At 40.1% G+C, this 27,057-nt stretch overlaps 1 protein-coding gene across 4 annotated transcripts in view; it reads left to right on the top strand.

Moving 5' to 3' along the window:
• LOC148029705 (110 kDa U5 small nuclear ribonucleoprotein component CLO-like) overlaps positions 1-27,057 on the top strand; it is a 55,571-nt gene that overhangs the window by 584 nt on the left and 27,930 nt on the right. For 2 of the 4 annotated variants that reach the window (XM_087685999.1, XM_087685997.1), the window contains exons 1-10: positions 1-482; positions 962-1,030; positions 1,407-2,594; positions 2,689-2,787; positions 2,876-3,034; positions 3,152-3,237; positions 3,348-3,546; positions 3,648-3,758; positions 3,842-4,048; positions 4,140-4,244. The exon at positions 1-482 is cut by the window's left edge and continues 584 nt beyond it. In XM_087685999.1, the coding sequence (XP_087542125.1) occupies positions 1-482; positions 962-1,030; positions 1,407-2,594; positions 2,689-2,787; positions 2,876-3,034; positions 3,152-3,237; positions 3,348-3,546; positions 3,648-3,758; positions 3,842-4,048; positions 4,140-4,235 (2,696 nt within the window). In that variant the 3' untranslated portion in view covers positions 4,236-4,244. Of the gene's footprint in view, positions 483-961; positions 1,031-1,406; positions 2,595-2,688; positions 2,788-2,875; positions 3,035-3,151; positions 3,238-3,347; positions 3,547-3,647; positions 3,759-3,841; positions 4,049-4,139; positions 4,245-4,494; positions 4,602-4,699; positions 5,564-27,057 lie in introns of those variants that run through there. The other 2 variants (XM_087686000.1, XM_087685998.1) reach the window with 2 other exon arrangements.

Genomic DNA, 27,057 nt, shown 5'->3' with positions numbered 1-27,057 from the left:
CCCTTGTCATGGATGAAGATGCCCAGCCACTTGAACAGCCTATCATAAAGCCCATCAAGATCAAGAAGTTTGAAGTCAGCTTCAAAGAAGGTAGCATGCCCACCTACGTCTCCACTGAGTTTCTGAAGGGTCTCATGTCAAATCCAATCTTGATTAGGAACGTTGCGTTGGTTGGACACCTTCACCACGGGAAAACCTTGTTCATGGACATGCTAGTGGAGCAGACTCATGAGATGAAGACCCTCGATCCTAACAGTGAAAAACATCTCCGGTACACGGATACACGCATTGATGAACAGGAAAGGCAGATATCAATCAAAGCGGTACCAATGTCTCTGGTCTTAGAGGACAGCAATGGAAAGTCCTATCTATGCAATGTCATGGATACTCCTGGCCATGTCAACTTTTCAGACGAAATGACAGCAGCTCTGCGTTTAGCTGATGGTGCTGTTCTTATTGTTGATGCTGTTGAAGGGGTGATGGTATGTATAATGGAAATGAGTGGCTGTCTTTCTCTGCATAGGATTTGTTTCGAAAGAGTCTCTAAGTAGGTCTCAGTGGGCAAAATTATGAGTTGAACCAGTGTGCAGGGGCATGCACTGGACCATTTCCCTTTTGCTTTTTGTTTTTTCACTCCCCAATACAAGGACTATTTGAATTCCCCAAAGCAATGGTTGCTTTCTACAAATAATCAACTTTACGTATTATTCTACCTCTTAGACTCAAGAAAGCTAGTAGTAATTTTTGAATAATGATTCACCATGCCACTCTACTATGGGTAAAGCATATGCCCTAACAGGCAATGCTAATAAATTGAAGAGTCGTGTGTGTGCTCGTGTGCATGGTGTTAGTGCCTGTGTGTGTGTGTGTGAATGCTAACATCACTGTATGTAGAGGCGTTAAGGATAACTTGCGCTGTGTATAGGTGTTGGAAAGTAACACATTCCTACTATGTTGTCAGGTGAATACAGAGAGAGCCATTCGGCATGCATTGCAAGAAAGGTTGCCTATTGTGGTGGTTGTTAACAAGGTGAGCATAATTAAAGTGTTTTGTTTACTGTGAAAGTGTTTTGTTAATGCACAATGAATCCAAACATTTCTACAGATGCATGCATATGGATGGATTTCCATAGTATTGTTATATGTCTGCATATTATTATCGATCTTAATATACTGTTCTGTATGTGCACTCTGTATATGCATCTCTTTTAGTATGAACATGAATTCATCTTTGTAGTAAACCATCATTTCTGTACACAATACTATATTTATGTATGTGGTATGTAATGGAACATTTCCCCAAACATTTTATGAGATTTAGATCAGGCTTGAATCATAATTTACATGTAATCACAATCACTATGCAATTGTGCACATTGTAGGATGATGTGTGTTTGTTTTGGCAGGTTGACAGGTTGATAACAGAGCTAAAGCTACCACCGACAGATGCTTACCATAAGCTGCGCCACACTATTGATGAGATAAATCAGTTGATTGCAAATTATCCCAGTGGAGCCGAAAGTCCCCAAGTTATTGATCCAGTCCTCGGAAATGTTTGCTTTGCAAGTGCTACAGCTGGATGGTCTTTCACCCTCTTATCGTTTGCTAAGCTGTATGTGAAGCTACATGGTATTCCATTTGATGTGGAAGCCTTTGCCTCCAAGCTTTGGGGTGACTGGTATTTCTACCCCGATCGGAAGTTTAGGAAGAAAGCTCCTCCTAATGGTGAAAGAGCGTTTGTCCAGTTCATTCTTGAGCCACTTTACAAACTTTACAGTCAAGTTATAGGGGAGCATAGAAAAAATGTGGAGGCAACTTTAGCAGAGCTAGGAGTAACCCTCAGTAATGTGGCCTATAAACTCAATGTAAAGCCACTTCTGAAGCTGGCTTGCAGTTCTGTATTTGGTTCAGCGACAGGGTTTACCGACATGTTAGTCCGACACATTCCATCTGCTATGCAGGCAGCTGCTGAAAAGGTGAAGCATATCTACACAGGCCCCCAAGACACGACTCTTGCAGATTCCATGAAGGCATGTGATTCCAAGGGGCCACTTATGGTCAATATCACAAAACTCTATCCAAAATCAGACTGTAGTGTTTTTGATTCATTCGGGCGTGTGCTGAGTGGTACACTGAGCACAGGACAGACTGTACGTGTATTAGGAGAGGGCTACTCTCCAGATGATGAAGAAGATATGGCCATAAAAGAAGTTACAAAGTTATGGATTTATCAGGCACGCTACCGTATTCCTGTTAGCCAGGCCCCTGCAGGATCATGGGTTCTAGTTGAAGGTGTGGATGCTTCTATAATGAAAACAGCTACCCTGTGCCCTGAGTTTTATGATGAAGATGTCTACATTTTTCGTCCACTGAAGTTCAATACCCTCTCAGTAGTGAAGACTGCTACAGAGCCTTTGAATCCCAGTGAGCTGCCAAAGATGGTGGAAGGACTTCGCAAGATAAGCAAAAGCTATCCTTTGTCAATAACAAAAGTAGAGGAATCAGGGGAGCACACAATCCTTGGCACAGGAGAAATATATTTAGACTCAATATTAAAAGATTTGAGGGAACTTTATTCTGAAGTGGAAGTAAAGGTGACGTGATGGATTACCCGATGTTGTTCACTCTACTCTAGCTGAGCTTGATGAATCAATCAATTAATGGCTTTTTTCTGTCTGTAAATTGCAGGTAGCAGACCCTGTTGTTTCATTCTGTGAGACGGTTGTTGAAACTTCATCTTTGAAGTGCTTTGCTGAAACACCAAATAAGAAGAACAAGATTACTATGGTATTCCAGTGAAGTTGTGCTTCCCTTTTTGATGGTTAAAATTTGGCCAATTATTGAAGTACTTTTAATTTTTTTTGTTTTCTGATAGATTGCGGAACCTCTAGAGAAAGGTTTAGCAGAAGATATTGAGAATGGCATTGTCAGTATTGATTGGCCTAGGAAAAAACTGGGTGATTTCTTTTTGACTAAATATGATTGGGATTTACTTGCTGCACGGTCAATATGGGCGTTTGGCCCTGATAAGCAGGTATTAAGCATCCTCATTTTGATCATCATGTCCATTCTCCCCTTCTGGGTCTTTTCTCCACGTTCCAATTGGCTTTTTGAGTGTGCAAACCTGGACTTGTATGTTTTCATGAAACAGGGGCCCAATATTCTGTTGGATGACACTTTGCCTAGTGAAGTTGACAAGGGTCTATTAAGTGCAGTCAAAGATTCCATTGTTCAGGGGTAAGTTGTTATTGTCCTTACTTGAGGTGGCCTCATTCAGGATGCTGAGAACTCAGGTCACTTGAAGTCATTTTTAACAGCTTTTTCTTGTATTTGGTTGGATATTTCAGCTTTCAATGGGGTGCTCGTGAAGGTCCTCTTTGTGATGAACCTATTCGAAATGTGAAGTTCAAAATTCTTGATGCAGCAATTGCCCAGGAACCTCTTCATCGTGGAGGGGGTCAAATTATTCCCACCTCTAGGCGGGTTGCTTATTCTGCATTTCTAATGGCAACCCCTCGGCTGATGGAACCGGTTTATTATGTTGAGGTGCTGTAAATCAGTTTGTTAGTTATAAATTAGCAATCACATGTGTATCAGATGATTGGTATGTGGACTCTTAATGTCTTAGCAAAGCTTGTCCTTCACAGATTCAAACACCAGCAGACTGTATTGCTGCTATTTATACAGTGCTCTCACGACGTCGTGGTCATGCTACAGCAGACTTGCCAAAGCCAGGAACACCTGCATATATCGTAAAGGTATACTGTCAATCTAGTGAGACAGTTGTATGTGAGCATGCTTTTGCTAGGAAGTTTAATAATGAAGGTTTTACACATTGCAGGCATTCTTGCCAGTGATAGAATCTTTTGGGTTTGAAACTGATCTTCGTTACCACACACAAGGCCAAGCATTTTGCATTTCTGTGTTTGATCATTGGAACACTGTACCTGGTGATCCTCTCGATAAGTCAATTGTCCTGCGTCCATTGGAGCCTGCACCTGCAACACACCTTGCTAGAGAATTCATGGTGAAGACTAGGCGTCGGAAGGTACACTTCTCTTGATCTGTCTGTTAGTATTTTTCTTCTTTTTTGGTAAAGCACATCTCATCATGTTGGTACATGTGGTTTTTAAAAACAGGGCATGAGCGAGGATGTTAGCATTAATAAGTTCTTTGATGACCCTATGCTCCTTGAGCTTGCTCGTCAGGATGCTGACCTTCAACAGATCCTTTAACCTCTCAATGTAAGCTGATTTTTATTCTCTCTCAAGTTTATTAACCATGGGACAAAAGGTGCATGCAAGCACGAGGTTGTGGCATGCTGATTTTTTATCTTGAATGTCTAATTGGTGATTAGAGTAGGTTTTAGAATTACGTTTCTTGGCGTATGAGGTTCAGGAGGAAACAGTTAATGGTGCTTGCTATGCCTTCCTTAACCAAAGTTAAGCAAAACTTCATGAAAGTATGATGACACCATGATAAAAATGTGGACAGGCTTGACTTCCTGGGCACAGATGGTGCATTGGAGGTTTACTTGAACATGCATTTGGACATATATTTCTTGAACCTTCCAAATGAGTGGGAATTCCAAGGAGAGGGAGGTAGAGAGTGAGTGATTTATGCTTTCACTTTGGACCTTGAATGCAGCCCTGAACAGTTTGTGCCAATATATGAACAACATTGCACCTGTAATCAGCAGGAGCATGAATCACTGCTAACCTGGGCAGGTCACAAACAACAGCTAGAGCAGGTCTCAGCAGTTCCCGAGTAGGCATCAACAAGCAGCAATGCAGCTTCAAACCTCCTCTAGGTCAACCGTTTATCAGAGCTGAGCAAAGTAGTAGCAGAAATAGTCACAACTTTGGGCAGCATGGGTCGTGGGATAAAAAAATCACCATGCTTTGATACCAAAGGACATGCTACACTTTTAATGGATAAGAAGGCCTGCAGGCGAGCTGCAGGAAAGAAAAAGCTTGCAGGCTTTGATACCTCACATGGCAAACTTGTAATCAAAGAAGATAATAACTTGGAGCTGAGATCAACACAAGTAACTCCAATAACTGTTTGCATAAAATGGACAGTGGGAAGATACCGGCAGGGAGGAGAATGTGTGTACAATGCCAAAAGTGGCAGCCTGTAAATAGAAAAAAAGCAGCCAATGCTAGACCTGAACAGGCTCACCCACAGTGAACCAGCTGAAAGCATCACTTTCCTTCTGAGTGGTGTAACTTCTCTGTCCATTGTCACATTGATTAATTGTGACTATCATAGGGAAACATTTATTGGAGCTGTGATCATCTGTGTATTACAGAATATACACGTGCAGGGTTTAGGAATACAACTGAATACAACTGTATTTATGCACGCAAGGCATATGTGTGAATATGGGCTGAGGCCCAAAAAATTTACAGGCTCATGTCACAGCGATGTGATTTATCTTTGGCACTCTATGATGGCAAGTCCAAGAACTTTGCTCAATGAGCGTGCAGTCAGTTACTTGTGCAGGTGTCATCTTTTAAATAATTAAATCGAACTTGTCACAGAAATGACAAAAGCAACTCATATGAGGGTTTGGATTTTCTTTATTAAATGAAGAACCATATTATCTGGCATCATTTTGCTATGACATCATTGATAAGGATTTATTGTCCATGTCAATGTTTCCATTTGATGACTTCATTTTCCCCATCTTTTTTGTCAGACGAAGATGCTAAAAGATTTGTTTTGGCTGTCACTACTTTTTCTTGGTGACAAACTTCATCATTGTTGTCAACACTCTTTGATAACCAGAGGTGGATTCCTACCATCGTCTCTATTTGTTTTGGTGACTTTAACATATTTGTAGTAGTCAGTGCCTACATTGTCTTGATGGGTGTACATGGAATGATTTTAGGAGAATGTTGCATTTCAAGAGAGAGTTGCTAGTCTCCTTGGGACTCCATGGAGATGCATGCCAATGCTGAAGAAGGTAGCTCTTGAGGAGACTGCTTTGGTGATGGTGGATGAGACTGTTGAGAAACCCATTGGTTAACTGCATTTCTTTTCATTATTCATTCCAGTTTCACATTTATAGTACGCCCACATTTTGGGGCATCACTCGAGATTGTCTATGCCTATAAATGGGGCACTGATTCCCCTCACTCTACACGCACTTTTAGTCATCTTCTCTCCATCAGATCAACTCTTCTCCATTTCTTTTCATTAATTAATTCCATTTTCACATTTACAGCATGCCCACATTTTGGGGCACCACTCGAGATTGTCTGTGCCTATAAATGGGGCACTGATTCCCCTCACTCTACATATACTTTTAGTCATCTTCTCTCCATCAGATCAACTCTTCTCCATTTGTCCTATGCCTAGTGGATGCTACTTGCAGGAATGGTTCGAGTACTGCCATCTTGATCTGTCTGGCTGCCACCCATTGGATCTAGAGTTGTCAGCATGAGCTGGCTGTTGCCCAGCCTGCCACACTGACCAAGACTGCTGCCCACCTGAGTCTATGTCATCAGGATCTCTGCATTTGCACCATCTGCTGCAGTCTACATTTGCATTTGCTGTCTAGACTGGCCACCTTGCTCCTGGAGCTGCCGTTTTCATCATCAGCATTTATGTTTTTGCTGCCAGCTGGTCCTCCACATCAGTGTTTGCATCTCAGCCGGCCGCCCTGCTGTTCGGCAATCATTTGGTCTTATTTCAGGTTGCTGGTCATTATCTTCTCTCCAACGGCATCCAAGGACTGCATTCTGCTCCCTCTATAGTTGTCCTTCACCATTCACCATTTACCTTCAATACCCTATTGCTTGAAGGATTGCGTTTCGCTCCCTTCATTGTGGAGATTCCCTATGGTTGATGCCACCTGCTCAACCAGGACAATGCGGTCATCTTCGAGCTTTGCTCCATTGTATTAGCATGATTTATTCCATAGAAACAGGGGACGGTCGTCCCTGGCCCTTGGGATGTCGGAATGCCGTTCCATCACAAGTAGGTTCGGTGGAACGCAGTTGTGGGTTAAAGGACATCGTCCCAATTCATGACTTCCCATTTCGGAGAGAGGATGCATTGTCGGGGATGGATTGTCGAGGGATGGCCAGTTAGGTGGGCCATCTTGTTTTGTGCCCGCATTGGCTTATTTGTCTTCTGCTCACTCTCTCACACCCCTTATCTCACTCGCTAGCTCAGACTCTTGTATGCCTTCAACGCCTCCCTCCTTACTTGCTGCCTACTTCAACCACCTTGCTTGGGTCATCTCATCTATTGTGGGCTACCTGTCTTTTTCATTAGTGATTCAGCATGCTTTTTTTTCAAAGGCTACAACGAGTCTTTGCTTTGCCTAGTGCCCAATGCTTTCTGGTTTTGCCCGGTGGATTGAAGTGCTGGAGGAGTATGACTTTCAAATCAAGTACCGACCAGGAAAAGAGACTGTAGTTGTCGATGCACTCAGTCGCAAGGCATTCCTTAACTCATTAATCTTGCAAAATCCATCAACAGCTAGATCTCTAGCTACAAAGGTATCTATGCCAAACAATCCAATACTTGAGTTAGCTAGAGAGGAAGCATGCCATGATCTAGCCTGTCCATATTTGAAAATCTGCATAACACTCCCATCTTCACATTGTTTCTTCACAACCAACTCCTCGTTTAGGGGGACGAGCAGATGTCCCAATGTCCCGATACAAGGTCATGGTGGGATAAAGTAAATGTTGAACGCCCATCAAGCGGAGACGGATTGTGCCCTTCGTCATGCAAGTTGTGTTTTTATGGGCATATGAGCTGTGCAAATAAAGTAAGGGCTCATTTATTACACGAGCCAAGATTGGAGATGCAGTTTAGCCCCAATGTCATGGTGGACTAGAGAAGGGAGCTTTTAGACCACGAATTTGGTCAACGGACTTTATTTACATTGAGGTTTGTACAAGTGGCGGTCGATCTAGCTACGCTTACAACAACAACTATCATGAGGACATGTATTTTTGAAATCTCACTTAACATTTGGATTAATTTTTAACCACATGGTTAAGTGAATGTTGCACATGTGAGGTGTAACTGGGGTTAGAGTAAATGTACGAGCTCGGGACTTGAGGAAATCACGAGATGTCAAAGGAAAAAGTTGCTATAAGTTATGCCGCATATGTACTTAGGATATCTAGTTTCAGTTGTTTTCCTAGGTGATTCATTTGGCTATAAGTGTCAGTTGGTGACACTAGAGAAGTGGCGTTTAATGGTACCTAACGCCAATCTGATGGTCAAAGATGGCGCAGAGACACTCGGGAATGGAAGTTGCCTAGCTAATTTAATTATTGGTGAGTCAGATTATTTTTCAGGGCACTGAAATAATTATTAGATTAATGTTCAGAATTTAAAGACTGAAAATTAATATTTAATTATGAATAATGTTGAAAAAACCATTTGGGAAGGTTGCTACTTATCAAAAATGCCCATGCAAGCTTGGAAAACGTCTTTAGAGGTTGGAGAGAGGCTTTTGAGTGGATTCAGCTTGCAAGAGAGAGGGAGGAGATGCTACTGGTTTGATTTGCAGCCATTGGAGGACTTTCTAAGGCAGCCAGGGCCAGGGCCAGGAGAAGACCAATCAACAGTAGGTGATAGTATTTACAGGCTGTTGAGATAGAGCAGCAACAGTAAATGATTGATTTTTTTCAGTTCTTTGCATCTACAAGCTGTTGAGATAGTGTAGCAGCAATAAACGATAGATTTTCTTTAGTTCTTTGCGAAGAAAGTTTGAATTTTCTCTCTCCTCAGCATTCTCTCTCATCTCCCAGTTTTTCTATAGCCTTGCTCCAAAGATTACAGCATTGAGATCACCAGAGGTTGAGAAATTTCAGATTTCTTCGCTGTAAACCCTAATTTGCAACAGCAGAAATTAGAGTTGACCAGCAACCTCAGGAAGTGTGCCAGAAATTGGAAGCTCCAAGACTTGGATTCAATAGGGTTGAAGTTGTTTTTGGTCAAATTCAAGTGGAGGGACTAGCAAATCAATGAATTTGGGGCATTTTCCATCTCCATCAAAGCGGATAAAGGCCAATTGATTGGCCGAATCAAGGGTACAAATTAGATTGAAGACTTGCTGGTCATTTTGGATAGCAAGGGAAGTTTGAATACTGAAAGGAATCGGGAGAATCCCATTGCATATCAACTTCTTCTTGAATTAAGTTAAATAAATGCCAAAAAAGGGCACCGGTTTTGGGGCCAACAGGGTGTCCAATGTCCAAGATTATATGGTAAAGTGTGTTCGAGATCCACTACATACGAGAGCTGTCCATAAATGGAGGAGTGAAAGTGCTACCTTCCACTTGAGTATTAGGCAATACTTGAGACCCTTGCTCTATTGAACTTGATGGAGCCTGAACTAAAGTTGGCTCTAACTGAAAGGCATCTAGGTAAAGCTACGACAACTGAGGATGATCTGCCAAGTCATTCTCTTCCATCCATTTGGCATCCATTGGTGAATACTTCTAAAATTTCACCAAGTATCTCCTGGAAACTTTTCCTTTGGCCTTTCTTTCCTTATGTGTCAAAATCTGCTCGGGTACGAAAATCTCATCCAGCTCCTTAACCTCAAGCTAAATATAAGCAAACATATCCTTTGGCACATCATGATGAAAAGGCCTCAATAATTTGACATGAAAGGCATTGTGTATCCACCAATGTGGAGGTATCAAGGGCAAATACTACTCCTAGTGTCTGGTGGTCTAAAACATAGCACCTCAAAAGATCTAACATGTGAAATTTGTTTCCTTAGATTGAGCATCTGTCTGCGGATCAAACTCAAACAATTCCTTTCAAAATAAACTGGTCATTCGGGGGTATCAATCACTAATGATCGACTCTGGCATACCATGATACTTGAAGATGTGCTAAAAAACAATTATGTCATATGATCAACCTTTATTTTCTTTCGCACCGGAATGAAATGGGCTTGTTCGCTAAACTTGCAAATGATAGTCCATATCCCATCATTCCCTCTAGGTGTCTTAGGAAGCTCAAAAATAAAGTCCATTGCAATGCTCTGCCAAGGCCTATCTGAAATAGGCAAGGGTTGCAACAAACCTTGCATTTTTTGTCTACCATGCTTTATCTTCTTTTATACGATGCATGTCTCAACAAACTGTTCTACATCATGCAAAGCTAGCCAATGAAAGAAATGCTCCACTGCCTTGACTATGGCATCAATACCTCTGTGTCTTGCATATGGAGGAGCATGATTTTTAGTGATAACTCTAGGCCTGAACTGCTTTGTGACACAATCGTCCATACATTATCAGAAATCCATCTCTTAGCATAAAGTATTTATGCCTTTGGCCATTGCAAAGTTGATCATAAATATTAGCAAAGTTTGAATCAACAATATATTGCTCTTTCATGACATTCAACTTAGTGTGATAAACCATGCCGACAGTTGAAATTTGTGGCTTACATGATAGTACATTTTCCACAACATTCTTTTTACCATCAATATGTTTAATCTAAAAATGAAACATAGAGAGAAAATTTGTCCATCTTATATGCTTCTCTTACAACTTTGTCTGCATCAAAAAGTATCTCGAAGTTTGATGGTCTGTCGGCACTGTAAAATGAGCCCCTAATAAATAACATTTCCACGTAGGCAATGCATGAATTACAACCAAGAGTTCTTTCTCATAGACCTGCAAATTCTTTTTTGCACCATGGAGAATTCGTCTCTCATAAGTTACATCTCGGCTGTCTTGCATAAGAACAACTCCAATGCTGTTACCACATGCATCGCATTAAACTATGAATGACTTCTTTAGATCAGGCAACACAAGTATAGGATCTGAAGTCATCTTTTCCTTCAACTTTTCAAATGCTGAAATTTCCATTGCCGTCCATCTAAATGGCACATTCTTTTTCTGCATTTTTGAAATCCCACTTACCATATGGATTAATTTTTCATCACATGGTTAAGTGAATGTTGCATATGTGAGGTATAACTGGGTTTAGAGTAAATTTACGAACTTGGGACTCGAGAAAATCACGGGATATCAAAGGCAAAAGTTGCTATAAGTTATGTAGCACATGTACTTGCTAGTATTTGGCGCCAATTGACTGGCCGAATCAAGGATACAAATTAGATTGAAGACTTGCTGGTCATTTTGGATAGCAAGGAAAGTTTGAATATTGAAAGAAATTGGGAGAATCCCATTGTACATCAACTTCTTCTTGAATTAAGTTAAATAAATGCCGAAAGGGACACTAGTTTTGGGGCCAATAGGGTGTCCAATGTCCAAGATTATATGGTAAAGTGTGCATTTCAGTTTTGTGAATTTGTTAATTGCTGTAAACAGTGCTTAATCAGGTTATTTACCACCTTATCCGAGAAGGAAGGCTGGTTTCATGGTTCCATTGCCGGGATACCACTCAATCCCTTGATTTGGTGGGCCCAAGGCACTTGATTGCAAGCCAAAGCTTTGTGCTAGTGTTGATTTTTACTCTCAACTGAAAAATTACAGCAATATGTCTTCATATCATAGTTGCATACGTACGGACTAGTTCGTTCCGTACGGTTCGTTCCGTACCGTACGGTACATATCCGTACCATTTCGTAAAAAAAAGAGGCTATTTTTGGCCTCTGAAGACTAGACCATACAATATTCTCTAACTCCTAAGCCTTATGTTTATTATCATAATTCCAAGTCTCACACACACACACACACATTCTCTCTCTCTCTCTCTCTCTCTCTCTCTCTCCCAACTTCCAAGATGAGTATGCAATTCCAAGAGCAGCTCTCCCCCTCTCCTCTTTCTCTCTCTCTCTCTCTCTCTCTCCCCAAATTGCCAAGCCTCTCTCTCTCTCTTCTCACATGTTAAGAAGACTGCTAGGGTTTGCATTCAGGACACAGAGTGTACGACCACGACAGAAACACAAAGACACAGACACAGACACAGCGGGCAAAACTCAAACCCTAAACGCAAAACTCAAAACTCAAACACAAAAACTCAAACATAAACAAAAGAAGGGAGAGAGAGAACACAACTCTGAAGTGAATGAATGCTGTAAATGAATGCAAGAGTGTACAATGTGCTCAAGGGCATAGCAATGTCGGAGTGTGACATCCATTGAAGACGGATCCCAAGTCTGTGACCACCAGTCGGAGTGTAGGAGTGCTGAATAGTGAATGGCAGCAGGCTGATCACCAAAACGCAGCAGTCTGGAGGCTGGAAACTGGTAAACGCAGTAGTGTACCACCGATCGGAGTGTGGAAACTGTGCACAGTCTGCTGTAAACAGCAAGCTGAAACAGTGTCTGAGAGTGTCAGGGCCTGCAATGTTGAAAACACAGGCTGGCTGACCTTGGAGATGATGGAGAGCAGGCTGAACAGCAGTCTGGGACAGTTTGGAGCAGTCACCAGCAGTTGAGAGCTGTCGCCTACAGCAATGGACAGGCTGAAGATGATGTGGCTGTAGTCGATGATGGCTGGACAGCAGATGGAGGCGGGCTGCAGGCTGAAAACTGGGCGCCAACAGCAGCAGAGGATGTGTGGGTTGGTGTAACTTGCAAAACAAGGATGATGGTTGAATGGGGGCAGCCTGTCTATTTATAGATGTGGAAGGGCGCCCCAAAAATTAGGGCTTCCACTAAACTTTCTCGAACTGCTTCTTGTTTTAGGGTTTCCATTGAACTCTCTCGAACCACTCCCCGTTTTAGGGTTTTACTCTAAAAGAGCATTTTTAGTGTGTTTTGGGGCTGTTTAAGAGGCTAATCAGCAAGTAATGCATATTTTAGCTCCACACACACACACACACACACACACACACACACACAAAAGAATGAAGAGCCTGTTTGTCCATCCACCCTAAACTTTACTTTGTTCTTTGATGTATTACATACACGCTCCCATCGGTCTTCTAGTAGCACATTGCGCATGTTGTGCATGAGGTTTTTTCTTGTTATCCTCATGTATTCATCCTATTAACTCAAGCGACATTGCTATTTTAGCTCTAAACATGCGTTCTGACATCTATAATCCAAAATAACAAAGTTTTTGTTTTCTTTTCCGTACTAATATCGTACCGTACCTTATAAAATCATAAGGTACCAATTAGTACCGTATTTTATTGTACCATACCTTATCGTACCTTTCGTACGTGACAACCCTGCTTCATACAATGAGATGGAATCAAGCAGTGATGATGCCTCTCAATATGAACATTCACATGGGAATGAAGGAAATGCAATGCCTGACCTTGGACAAGGCTTAGACCATGGACAACAAGCTGAAAATGTTGCTATTGGGCAAGATGCACGGCCTTCAGTGCATAAGGAGGCTGATGACCAGCAAATTGAAGAGGAATTCGATGACCAATTCAAGAATTGGATGAGGACAGCAGCAAATCTCTTTGCTGAATTGGCAAAGGATTCTCAATTTACTTGATTTTTGAATACTCCAAAGAAGGATAGCAAAGGCAAGAAAAAGAAGATGTCTTGTACAGCTTCGAGACAGCAAGATGCGCCGAAGGTAATGCCAAACCCTTCATTTGAAGCTCCCAAAGATGGTAATGAAATAAAACAGTTGGTGCCTACAAGCAAGGAATGCAAATGCAAGGCCATTATGGAAGTGCCAATCCAATGGATTTTGGACAGCCGGGCATGCATGCTATGATAGGGCAGCCAGGATAATTTGATGGAAGCATGATTTTTCATACTATGGTTAGACAAGGACCGCAATATGGGAATGTATGGTACAAATCCCTATGGTATGTAGCAACCAATGCATGGTGTGCAAGGTTCAATGTATTTGGGTATGGTTGGAAATATGCAAAACCCTATGCATGGCAATATTGGCTTGATGTGCTTGGGGCACAAAGGAGCATGTTTGGTATTGCATTTGCACCCCCGAATGCTTATGGGGCTCAAGGAATGAATGTTGGTCATGCAAATGCTCCGTTTGGCGTTGGTTTTGATGTAAATTCAGCAAATACACTCTTTTTGCAGCAGCCAATGTGACAACTTGACACCCAAAGGGGCAACAGAAGACTATGATGAGGATAGAAAAGCAGTGAAGTTTTAGTCCTTCAGTAGTGTACATGATAGGCTGAAAGCTTTGACTTTCATTCAGCAGTTTGATATAGCCTATTCAGGGGGGAACTTTACAGAGTCCTTGAAGATTCGAAAGGTAGCCACTTTCTTGAAAGGGAATGCATTATAGTGGTGGTCCACTCTTTTGATGCAAGGTAGAGTACCGTCAATGTGGATACAATTTAAGCAAATGTTTGCATCAAATTGGTTGACAAGTACCTTTGAGGTGGACAGCATGACAACTTGGAATAAGCTGGATACTAAGGAATGTAAGAATTTGAAGCAATATTATAAGAAGTTTTGGGATGCATTGCTGCCTATTGTGTTTAAGGTTGAGAAAAGGGGCAGATTTGAAAATCAGCCCGAAAATAGGCCAAAACAACAAAGAAAGGGCTTGAAAACATTGGCACAATGTAGGGAATTAATGTGGCTGCAAATAAATGTTTTATTTGTGAACATGAAGGTCACATTTTGCAAGGGAGTGTCCCAATAGGTAGGACCTGGAAAATTAGAAAATCAGGGAGATTCTAAAGGAAAGAAGCCCAAAACATTAGTGGGATTGGTGCTCGATGTTGTTAGTGATCAACCTAATGATGATACTACTGAGTTGTGCAGAGCATGGGACAAAATTAGGGATGAGCATACATTGATTTTCTTTGATAATGGTGCACGAGCCAACTTCATCTCTGTTGACATGGTCGCTCGTCTAGGCATCAGAGAGGATGAGATGGGACCCATGGGGAAAGTTGGAATGGCATGTAAAGGCCGTGCAAAGTTCGTCACACTGCTCATTAGAAAGCTTCGGTTGCATATACAAGGATATGTGGACAACGAAGAGTTCTTCATTGCTCCACTTGAGGGTTGTGATGTATTGCTTGGTATGCCATGGTGTCATTGTATGTATCCAGTGATTGATTCTCGTGCAAAAAAGATTACTATTCAGCATAAGGGAAGAGTACTTACACTTGATGTAAAGTTGAAAGGTGAATCTGTCCCTGTTGTATCTACAGCTACTATTTTTAAAGTAATGGAAAATCATATTTCAATGTACTTAGTTTTTACTAAGGATAAAGATGATAGTGAGAATGTTGAGAATATGCCTAAGTTAGAGAAGGACCGCATGTCATTTCTAAAAATGTATGTTGATTGCTTCTCTCAGTCACTTCGAGGGCAGCTACCACCTGAAAGGCTAGAAGATCATGGCATAGATCTTATCTTTGGAAGTAGCCCACGTAATAAGCCACCGTATAGAGTCGGTGCAACCCAATAGGAGGAGATTATGAGTCAGGTAAATGAGTTGTTAGAAAAAGGGCTAATTCAGCCCAGCTCATCTTCTTTTTGTTCTCTAGTGCATTTGATGCAGAAAAAGGATAGTTCATGGCGTATGTGCATTGATTATCGTGCTCTAAACAAGATCACAATAAAAAATCGCTTTCCAATTTCTCGGATTGATGATGTTATGGATAGATTGCAAGGGGCAGCCATATTTAGCTGTATAGATTTGGAAAGTGGGTATCATTGGATACACATAGACCGGAAGATGTGCCTAATATAGCTTTTAGGACATCTTTTGGATTGTATGAGTTTATTGTTATGTCTTTTGGACTTACAAATGCTCTTATCACTTTTAATCGGATGATGGATCGTATTTTCAGGCCACATAGAGGATTTGTGGACACTTTCTTTGATGACATGATTGTCTATTCAAAGAATTAGGCAGAGTATAGAAAACTCTTGGACATTGTGTTCAATGAACTGCGTGAGCATAGGCTGGTTATCAATGACAAGAAAAGTAAATTCTTCTTTCATGAAATACACTTTTTGGGGCATATTGTATTGGCTGATGGTATTCGCATGGACCTTGTTGAGAGAATACGATCATGGTCACCTTTGAGAAATGTGCATGAGATTCGTAGCTTCTTGGGTTTATGTTCTTGCTACAGGAAGTATATTTGCGGGTTTGCTGAAATTGCATCCCCATTGCATGCCTTGCAAAAGAAGGATGTGCCATTTAGATGGACAATAGCGGAAATTTCAGCATTTGAAAAGTTGAAGCAAAGATGACCTCAGATCGTGTGCTTGTGTTGCCCGATCTAAGAAAGTCATTTATAGTTCAATGTGATGCATGTGGTAGCAGCATTGGGGATGTTTATATGTAGGATGACTGAGTTGTGGCTTATGAGAGCTGAATTCTCCACGGTGCAGAAAAGAATTTGGAGGTCTATGAGAAATAGATCTTAGCTGTAATTCATGCACTGTCTACGTGGAAACATTATTTGTTGGGGGCTGATTTTACAGTGCAGACAGACCAACAAACCTTGAGGTACTTTCTGACGCAGGCAAAGTTATTAGAGAAGCATATGAGATGGGCAAATTTTCTCTCTATGTTTCATTTTCAGATTGTACATATTAAAAGTAAAAAGAATGTTGTGGCTGATGCACTGTCATGTAAGCCACAAATTTCAACCATCAACATGGTTTATCACATTGAGTTGGATGTTATGAAAGAGCAATATGTTGCTGATTTAGACTTTGCTAATGTTTATGACCAGCTTTGCAATGGCCAAAGACATGAATACTTTGTGCTAAGAGATGGATTTCTGATGATGCATGGACGACTCTGTCACAAAGCAGTTAAGGCCTAGAGTTATTAGTGAAAGTCATACTCCTTCGTATATAGGACACAGAGGTATTGATGCTACGGTCAAGGCAGTGGAGCATTTATTTCATTGGCAAGCTTTGAGGCATGATGTAGAACAGCTTGTTAAGACATGCATCATATGCCAGAATGTAAAGCATGATAGGCAAAAGATGCTAGGTTTGTTATAGTCCTTGCCTATTCTAGATAGGCCTTGGTAGAGCATTGCAATGGACTTTATTTTTGAGCTTCCTAAGATACCTACAGGGGATGATGGGATATGGACTATCATTTGCAGGTTTAGCAAACAAGCCCATTTCATTCCGGTGAGGAAGAAAAAAAAGATTGATCACATCTTTAAGTATCATGATATGCCAGAGTCGATCATTAGTGATCGAGACCCCCGGATGACCAGCTCATTTTGGAAGGGGTTGTTTGAGAATATGGGTACCACACTAAAATTCTCATGATCCTTCCATCCACAGACAGATGGTCAGTTTGAGGGAGCAAAATCCATAATGTTAGATCTTTTGAGATTGTAAACGCCCCGAACAACATAGTATGCTTAACAATTATGATATTCGCTTGTTTTCGAGATTTAAAGAGAATGAACACTTAAAGCTGAAAATGAAAATTACTCACAAAATTACAGCCATGAAAATGTAAAAGTAATGGAGACAAGATTGAGGGTTGAAGATGGGCAAACCCCCCCAGACAAGATTGAGGGTTGAAGATGGGCAAAACCCCCCCCCCCCGAAGGAATGTATTTCTGCTCCACCCAAGTCCCTTAGGGAAGAGCTCAGTTACAATCAACCTGAGAGTGAGGAGAAGTAATTCTCACTCTCACAAGATCATGCAAAGATGTACAAACACACATGCATTATCTATTATGCAATGATAAGAACTGATTTCTTTACAGTATGAGAGAAGAAAGAGGGGAAATCAGCCTTTCTTCATCGTTGATCAGCAGTACATGGATAGGGCTTGCTTCTTGTTGCTAAAATGGAAGAAAGAGCTCGAGAAGGAGGTGCTGTAATGAATTTACAGGCTTGCTGTCCTGTAAAACAGCAGTGATAGAAGAGGAAATATGGAGGAATTTGATAATGGAGAAGTGGGGGATGATGATGGGGATGGATGGGGCCAGTTTCTGGCTATCTGTGGGTGCTGTACATGAGTTTACAGCAAAGAAAAATGATGCTGAATGAAGAAAAACGAGCTCTTATTTATAAGAGAGGGAAGAGCTAGTACAAAAGGGGAAAGTGGAGTAGCACAATACAAGTGTCCAGCCACATGTCATGAGATGTGACAAGTGGTGGGACACTTGGAAACTTGTTTGACAAGTGTCTTGACACTTGTCTTTTCTCTATGGCCTTCCTTTTTGGGCTGAATAGTGTCAAGAATAGAAACAACCAAATTTAGTAAGCACACAGAGTACAGAATTTACTATTTTTAGAATGATATCCTTATTTTTTAGGACTAGCATTTTTAGGCTAATTCGAGGCTCCTAAAATTTAGGGACCCCCCCAATATGGGTGTCATATGAAAGCTTTTTCCGTGTACATCTCAAAAACGGCATCAAAATCTTCATGTGACTTTCCTATGCAAAGAAATGTGCATTTCAAGCTTTCAGCCCACACATGCACATTGTACAAGCATTTCATGATCATGCCATCTTGTTGATTGTAACTGTCTGTTCTGGCGGATCCAGCCCACACTTCAATGCATCAATCCTTTCTGTGTGCGAGTCTAACCCTGATATGCGTGAGTTCTGGTCACAGGCGCCCAATCGGGCCATATAGGTGGAAGTGTGAACTATCTTTTCTCTAACCCACTGCGTGGGTCTACCATAACCTGTGACCACTCATCAGTGGCCAGCTTCAATGCACTTTTTTTTATATCTAATTAGTGCAAAGGAAACAAATTTAATAAATCATTATATAGACAAATTAATGAAAAAGGATACAAATTTTGTTTCTATAGAGTTGTGACACCCCTCTGGCTTTTATTCAGCTGTCCTCAGCTGAAAAGCTTCTTCATATGGCTGAAGAATGTCTGGGTAATCCTTCATGAATTTTTCATCTACCCACTGTGGATCTGTTGTGGGTAGATTCTTGAATTTTAGTAAGAATTTTCGTGTCACAAGGCCACTTCTTGTGGTTCGATCCTTGTGAAACAAAATCTGTTCAGAATCCAAGAGTTGCTCTGTTTCTTCAACTTCTGGGAGATCTTCAGTAATGGGTTCCTTTGGTTCTGGTCCTATGTAAGGTTTTAGCAAACTTACATGAAAAGCATTGTGTATTTTCCAATGAGTAGGAAGCTCAAGTCGATAAGAAAATTCCTTTATTTTCTCAATCACTTTGAAGGGTCCAAAGTAACTACTGGAGAGCTTTGAGAAAGATGAATTTTGATCGGAACCTTGTTTGAGCCTGCTTTTATCAAACTTTAGTAAGACATATTGACCTTTTTCAAAAGCCAAAGGTCTTCTCCGTTTAGCTGCTTGCTTCTTTTGTCGCTCTTGGGCAACTTTGATAGTGGCTCGAACTTGATCCATTGCTGTTTTTAAATCTGAAGCAAACTCATCATCAGCAAAAAAACAAGTGTCAAGAATAGAAACAACCAAATTTAGTAAGCACAGTCAGAGTACAGAATTTACTATTTTTAGAATGACATCCCTATTTTTTAGGACTAGCATTTTTAGGCTAATTCGAGGCTCCTAAAATTTAGCGACCTCTTAAAATTTAGGGATCCCTCCAATATGGGTGTCATATGAAAGCTTTTTTTGTGTACATCGCAAAAACGGTATCAGAATCTTCATGTGACTTTCCTATGCAAAGAAATGTGCATTTCAAGCTTTCAGCCCACACATGCACATTGTACAAGCATTTCATGATCATGCCATCTTGTTGATTGTAACTGTCTGTTCTGGCGGATCTAGCCCACACTTCAAGGCATCAAGCCTTTCTGTGTGCGAGTCTAACCCTGATATGCGTGAGTTTTGGTCACAGGCGCCCAATCGGGCCATACAGGTGGAAGTGTGAACTATCTTTTCTCTAACCCACCGCATGGGTCCACCATAACCTGTGACCACTCATCAGTGACCAGCTTCAATGCACTTTTCTTTATATCTAATTAGTGCAAAGGAAACAAATTTAATAAATCATTATATAGACAAATTAATGAAAAAGGATACAAATTTTGTTTCTATAGAGTTGTGATAGAGGTGCTATGTTTCAGACCACAAGACACAGTGGGAGCAGTATTTGCTCTTGGTTGAGTTTGCTTACAACAACACAGTGCATAGTTCTACAGACAAAGCTTCATTTGAGAAGGTTGAGGGTGGCAAGAAGGTACCACCTATTTTACAAACTAAGGATAAGAACTTTGAGGCTGATTGTTATGTGGAAAACTTAGATGTAGCCTATGCAAAGATAAAATATGCACTTTAGATTGCAAGAAAAGCAAAAGAGGACAGTTGATTGCCATAGACGTGCTTTGCAGTTTGCAGAGGGTGATTATATATTGCTGTGTTTTGAAAAGGCAAGGCTAAAAAGGATGAAAGGAAGAGGAATGTTATATCCAAAGTTGAGTATGAGATACTATGGGATCTTCTAGGTATTGAAGAAGATCATTGATGTGGCATATTGACTGAAATTACCTCCACATTGGTGGATACACAATGCCCTTCATGTTAGTTTATTGAGGCCTTTTCATGGTGATGTGCCAGAGGGTATGTTTGCTGAAATTTTACTTGAGGTTGAGGAGCTGGATGAGATTTTGGTACCCGAGTAGATTTTAGTACATAAGGAAAGAAAGATCAAATGTAAAGTTTCTAGGAGATACTTGATGAAATTTCAGATATATTCACCAATGGATGTCAAATGGATGGAAGAGGATGACTTGATAGACCATCCTCAATTGTTGCAGCTTTACCTAGATGCCTTTCAGTTAGAGCCAACTTTAGTTTGGACTTCGTCAGGTTTAGTAGAGCAAGGGTCTGGAGTATTGCCTGATGCTCAAGGGGGAGGTAGCACTTCTACTTCTCTAGTTATGGACAACTCTCGTATATAGTGGATCTCGGATGTATTCAGCATGCATCCAAGGTAGTGCGCTGACAGTATATTTGCTATGAGGTCATTACTTAGTGTAGTAGTCACGTGAGATGTATGTAGATGAATATGAGTTTCACCCGGGCACTGGAACTATACTTTTGTATCAGCTTATGATCAATTTAGCATGAATTTTGTCTCAATTTTGAGAAACATTCTGATCAATTTTAGTTCAAATTTTTATCAACTTGAGAACCGTTGATGGTTACTTTTGGGATCAGTTTTTGCATTGATTGGTCAGTTTTTGCAATGAGTTTGGGGTCACATTTGCAGCAGTTTGTGATCAATTCTCAGATCAGCATGTAATTAGTTTATGATCGGATTATGGTCAGTTTTCAATGGTTTACATTTAGTTCCATGGACAATAACATATGTTATGATGCCATTGATGTTTTAGCCATGGTTTATGCTTGGTTATGCTATGCTATGGTTTGCTTTTGCGAGATGAGTTGAGCTCATGAGAAATAGACATGTCACATGATAATTTGGCAATGTTTTTAAGATTCTTTGTGAGTTTTATGTTATGTTATGATTGGCTGGTAATTTTCAGCATGTGTTGGGCATATGGAACGGTTGAGCAACAGTGCACAATGTTGTGTTAACTATGATGCCTTATGGAAATTCCAATTCACTATTTTACTTTTGATGCATTTGACAGTGCACTCGAGAATGATTTTAAGGATTTTAAGGAAGAGGGCTGTTATAAGGACATGCAATTTTGAAACATGGCTTAATATGTGGATTAATTTTTAATCACATGGTTAAAGTGAATGTTGCACATGTGATGTGTAATTGGGGTTAGAGTAAATTTACGAGCCATGGGATGTCAAAGGCAAAAGTTGCTATAAGTTATGCTGCACAACAGGTACTTGGTGGTATCTGATACTAGTTGTTGGCCTAGGTCATTCATTTGGCCATAAGTGTCAGTTAGTGACACTAGGGAAGTGGCGTTTAATGGTACCTAACGTCAATCTGATGGTTAAAGATGGTGCAGAGACACACCGGAATAGAAGTTGCCTAGCCAATTTAATTATTGGTGAGTTAGATTATTTTTAAGGGCACTGAAACAAATGAAGGGTTTGGCATTATCTTTGGTGCATTTTACTATCTTGAAGGTGCAAAATATATCTTTTTTTTTTTGCCTTTGTTGTCCTTCTTTGGAATATTCAAAATCAAGTAAATTGAGGATCCTTTGCCAATTTAGCAAAGAGATTTGTTGCTATTCGCATTTGATTCTTGAACTGGTAATCAAATTCCTCTTCAATTTACTGGTCATCACTCTTCTTATGCCCTAAAGGCCGTGTATCTTGCCCAACAATAACATTTTCAGCTTGCTGTCCATGGTTTGAGCCTTGTCCAAGGTCAGACATTGCATTTCCTTCATTCCCATGTGAATGTTCATATTTAGAGGCATCATCACTCCTTGAGTCCATCTCATTGTATGATGAGGGGATGTTAGTAGTCGTGTGTTTTGTGTGGTCATCTCCTACATGCTTGGTCTAAGTCAGACGAGGATATTAGAAGCTCTGACATTGTATTTGTCTGTCATTTCATGTACTTTAGGCACTTTAGATGGAGCGCACATTAGTGCATTTCTTTTTGAGGACTTTTGGCCATATTTAGGGTTTTGTTACTTTTTGCCTATATATAGATAGCATACCCTCCCACTCCATCATTGATCCTTCGTGATTAGCCAGTCCTCTTCATTCTCTCATTCCCCTGCTACCATTTGATGCCCACATGGACACATAGAGTTGTGTGTTGGGGATGACTATTGTAGCCTTGTACCTTCAGCCATTGCAGTCACATTGTTCCGTTGCGCACTTCTCAAAATGTACTAGTCAACCAAATCAATGCAAACACTTGCTTGAATTGTACCCTTGTTGACGGTGCTCTACCTTACATTAAGAGCATGGACCACCACTGCAATGCATTCTGCTTCAAGGATGTGGCTGCCTTCTGAATCTTTGAGGACTCGGTGAAGTTGTCTTCTAAATAGGTTGCATCAAATAGTTGAATGATTGTCAAAGCTTTTAGCTTATGTTATGCACCATTGAATGACTCAAACCTCACCCCTTTACCACCCTTATCATAGTCTTTTGTTACCCCTTTGGGAGTCAAGTTGTCATACACTAGCTGTTGCAAGAAGGGTGCATTTGCTGTATTTGCATCATGATCAACATCAAAAGAAGCATTTACATGACCAATGCTCATGCCTTGAGCCCCATAAGCACCTGGGGATATAAACACATTACTAAACATGCCACTTTGTGCTCTAGCGTCATGCCAACATTGATGTACATTGGGTTTATCCTTCCACTTGCCATACTTGGATACATTGGGCCTTGCATACCATGCATAGATTATTGCATACCAAATACACGGGTGAAGCATTACGAGCTATTGCTTGGAAAATTGATCCACCACCAAGTATATCCTCGGTGACCCACATAACATGCATGCCTTGCTGTCGAGAAGCACATGGATTGGCACGTCCAAGTTGGTCTTATATATATGCATCAATTGCCCTCTGGCATCATTTGCTTATGCTCATTATCCACATTTGGAACATCATGTTGCGGTATCGACTCTTCCTTAAGTGCATCTTGTTGCCTTGAAGCTCTTGAAGATGATTTCCTCGTCTTGCCTTTACTATCCTTCTTTAAGGGGTTCAAAAAGTGCATAAATCAAGGTTCTTTTGCCAATTGCACATTCATTTCAGCCATATCTTGAGCTGTTCTTTAAATTGGTAATCAAATTCCTCTTTCTCTTGTAGATCTTTAGCTTCTAAAGGCCTAGAAGAACCCACATTTTGGTCTAAACCGACATTATTAGCTTGCTGCCCGTGCTTTGTGCCTTGCCTAAGTTTAGTCATTGCATTTTCCAACACTTGTGTGAACTTTTTAGATTGAGAGGTATCATCCTTACTTGATTCCATCTCACTATTTGAAGAGATTCTTACTATAAATGCATAGCTGAATACAATTTCAGCACTAGAGCAAAGCTTCTAACCTTTAATCGGGTGCCTCAAGCCCACCAAATCAAGGGAATTGATGGTATCTTGGGAATGGATACCATGAAACTAGCCTTTCTTCTTGGAGAGGGTGGTAATGACCTAATTAATACTTAAATTACGGCAAGTAAATAAGTCACATAAATTGAAATGCACACTTTACCACGTTAATCTTAGACAATGGATAGTTTGTTGGTCCCAAAATTGGTGTCCCTTTCGGTGTTTCTTTATCTTTTATTGCAAATGGATGGAGTACAATTGAGATTCACCAATCTCCTTCACTAATCCAAGTGCTACTTATTGTTGTTAATGACCAATAAGTCTTTAAACCAATTTGCCCCTTGGTTTGCTTGGGGAATTGACCTTCATCTTACTCCTTGCAAGACAATTTAGCCCCAAAGTGAAATTGGTTGGCTGGCCTCTTGAATTTCCTTGAAATTCTTCAATTTCAGTTTCTAGAATCCAAGTTCTAGGTTTTCGATTTTGAGCATGCATTTAAAGGTAGTTGTCAAAATCTTGATTTACTATAAATTAGGTTTATAGCAGGGATTGATTGAAATCTCTTCCTTTGATGACTCAAACTGCTAGAAAATGTTGAGAAGAGTTGAGAAAAGGCTAGAGAATAAGAGAGAATGCCGTAGAGAGAGAAATTTCTGATTTTCTTTGTGAAAGCCACCTCCAATTTGCTATTTAGTATTGCCCTAATCAGGAGAGCTCAATTTGCAGTCACCTTCAGTCTGTGAGCCAAAAATGGATTTGGCGAACCTCCAATTGCTAACACCTACTTGTTTTGGCCCTTTTGGGGCTGTCGCTTGGTGCTCTAGGCTTTCAAATAGTTGTTTCTAGCTTTTGGGCAAGTCTCCAATGCTGTAAACAGTTTAACAGCCTCTCCTTCTCCTCCAACAGCCTCCTTTTCTCTCATAAAGGCTAGAATAGACTTCCACCAGCTCCCAAAAACGTTTTTTTTACTTGTATGGGCAAGTTTTGCCAAGTGGCAAACCTTCTAATCCCATTTTTCAGTATTATCTAGCTTATTAAATTAATTTGCAAATTAATTTAAGAATTATTCTAGTGCTAAAAAATTAATTTCACTAGCCAATCAATAAATTGGCTAGGTTAATTCGTCTCCCAAGCATATCTAAGTAATTATTGATCCTTAGATTGACATTAATTTATTATTTAATGTCTAGTCTTTGATACCACAACTGACATTAGTGGCCAATAAATTGGTCTAGGTCCAGATGACTATAGGTATCGCCTAGTAGTTGTTAAGTATAACTTATTACAACTTTTGCCTTTAGCAGTAAATGATATGTTGGGGTTGTGGGTATTCACATTGTGAAATAGTTAACTTGCATCTCACATATGTAAGTCACAAATGCACATTTGATTAACTTTTAATCAAATGCTAAGCAAAGCAATAAAATTTCATATTCTCATAACAAAATGCCCCTACCTATGAAAAGGAGTTGATGGCCATCATTCAAGCTTTAAAAGATTGGAGGCATTGTCTTCAAGTGGAGTAATTCTTTTCAAAATCCACCATGACAATTTGAGACATTTGCTTAATCAACTGAAGTGAAAAGCATACTTGATGGGCCAACTATTTAGCCCAATTTAACTTTTAGATATTAATATTCCTAGGAAGCAAAACAAGATAGCTGATCCCTTGTTAAAAAGACCTCATATTTATGCAATGTCTATGATTTATCATAGAGATTTCACTAGTATGAGAGACATGTATGCTTTTAATGAAGATTTTAGAACAATTCGAAAAAGTCTACAACTTCGAAAAAAATGTAAACTTGTATGTTATCAAAGATGGATTTATTTTGATGAAGAATAAATTGTGTGTCACAAAAGGCTTTAGGCCTAAAGTAATGAAAGAATATCATGTTGCTTCCTACATGGCTCATCATAGTATTTTAACCACAACCCAAGTGCTTGCGATATATTTCTTTTGGCCAAGCATTTGAAGAGATATTGAGCGACTTGTTAAAGAATGACTTGTTTTTCAAATGATAAAGTTTGATGACCAAAAGCATGCAAGGCTTTTGCAGCCATTACCAATTCCAAGCTAACCTTGGAAAAGCATTGCCATTGATTTTATCTTTGGCTTTATCCAAGTCTTAACATATGGGTTAAATATTTATTCAATGAATCTTCAAGCATGGGTTACCACAATTCATCATGGATGATTAGAGATCCACGGGCCACTAGTCTCTTTAGTGAGCTCTCTTTGAAAATTTAAGGACTAAGCTCACTTGTTTCTTTCTCTTATCATCCTTAAACACTTAGTCAAATCGAGACAACCAATCTCACAATATTGGATGCACTAAAGTAGTATTGCCATAAAGTCAACCAACAATGGAAAAAGTATTTGCCTGGGTGAGTATACGTATAACAATATAGTTCAAAAAAAACATCCTTTGAGCATTACATGATTTGCATGCCAAGAAATATAAGTTTGTTAAGGGCCAATAGGTCATGTGCTATGATGCACATCATGAGCTATTACTAGGAAAGTTGGAACCCAAGTGGAATGGCCCTTATAAAACTGTTTGTTTAGGGAAGAATGACTCTATAGCCCTTTTAGCAGACTTGCAAGAGGTAGAGTTTAAAACTAAAGTAAACTTCAATAAGTTGAAGCCTTTTCATGTGTAGGGGTAAAACTTGGTGCCTTTGCAGGTCTTCTAGGATCCAACTTAAACTTGCAAAGTGTACTAAGGTTATTGGATGGGAAAAGTCATTCCTTATATTGAGTATCCATACTTAGAGTAGGATATCACTCTTACTACCTATTCTCAAAACAAAGGACAAGACATATCATGCCAATGAGGTCATGCATAATATGGATACCACTTTTTTCCAAGTTAGACAAGTTATTCAAAGTTCTTAAGAAAAACAAAAGAAAGCGCCAAATAAGCATAGAAGGTATTTTGTTTTACAAGAAAGAGATGAGATGTGGTTGAAATTTGATAAGGGTCGTTTAAGAAACTCTAACAAGTCTTCATCGCAAGTCATTTAGCTTGCAATATAATTTTTTGGTCCATTTCAAGTCTGTAAAAAGATTAATGGTGTTTGTTATATGTTGGAACTTCCAAAGCATTGGAGAATTTACAATGCTTTTCATATTCATCCTTTGAACCCTTATGAAGGGCCTTTACCCTTCGAACTTGTAATAGAGGAGTCACCTAAAGTAGATGAACAATAAGAGATAATCTCAATGAGAGCAAATATTACA

The sequence above is a fragment of the Lygodium microphyllum genome, chromosome 10 (assembly GCF_053477565.2).
Source record: "Lygodium microphyllum isolate KBCC chromosome 10, Lygodium_microphyllum_v1.1.10, whole genome shotgun sequence".
NCBI classification, from domain to species: Eukaryota; Viridiplantae; Streptophyta; class Polypodiopsida; order Schizaeales; family Lygodiaceae; genus Lygodium; species Lygodium microphyllum.
Note: the sequence above shows the minus strand (reverse complement) of the source record. Positions and strands in the feature narration are given on the sequence as shown.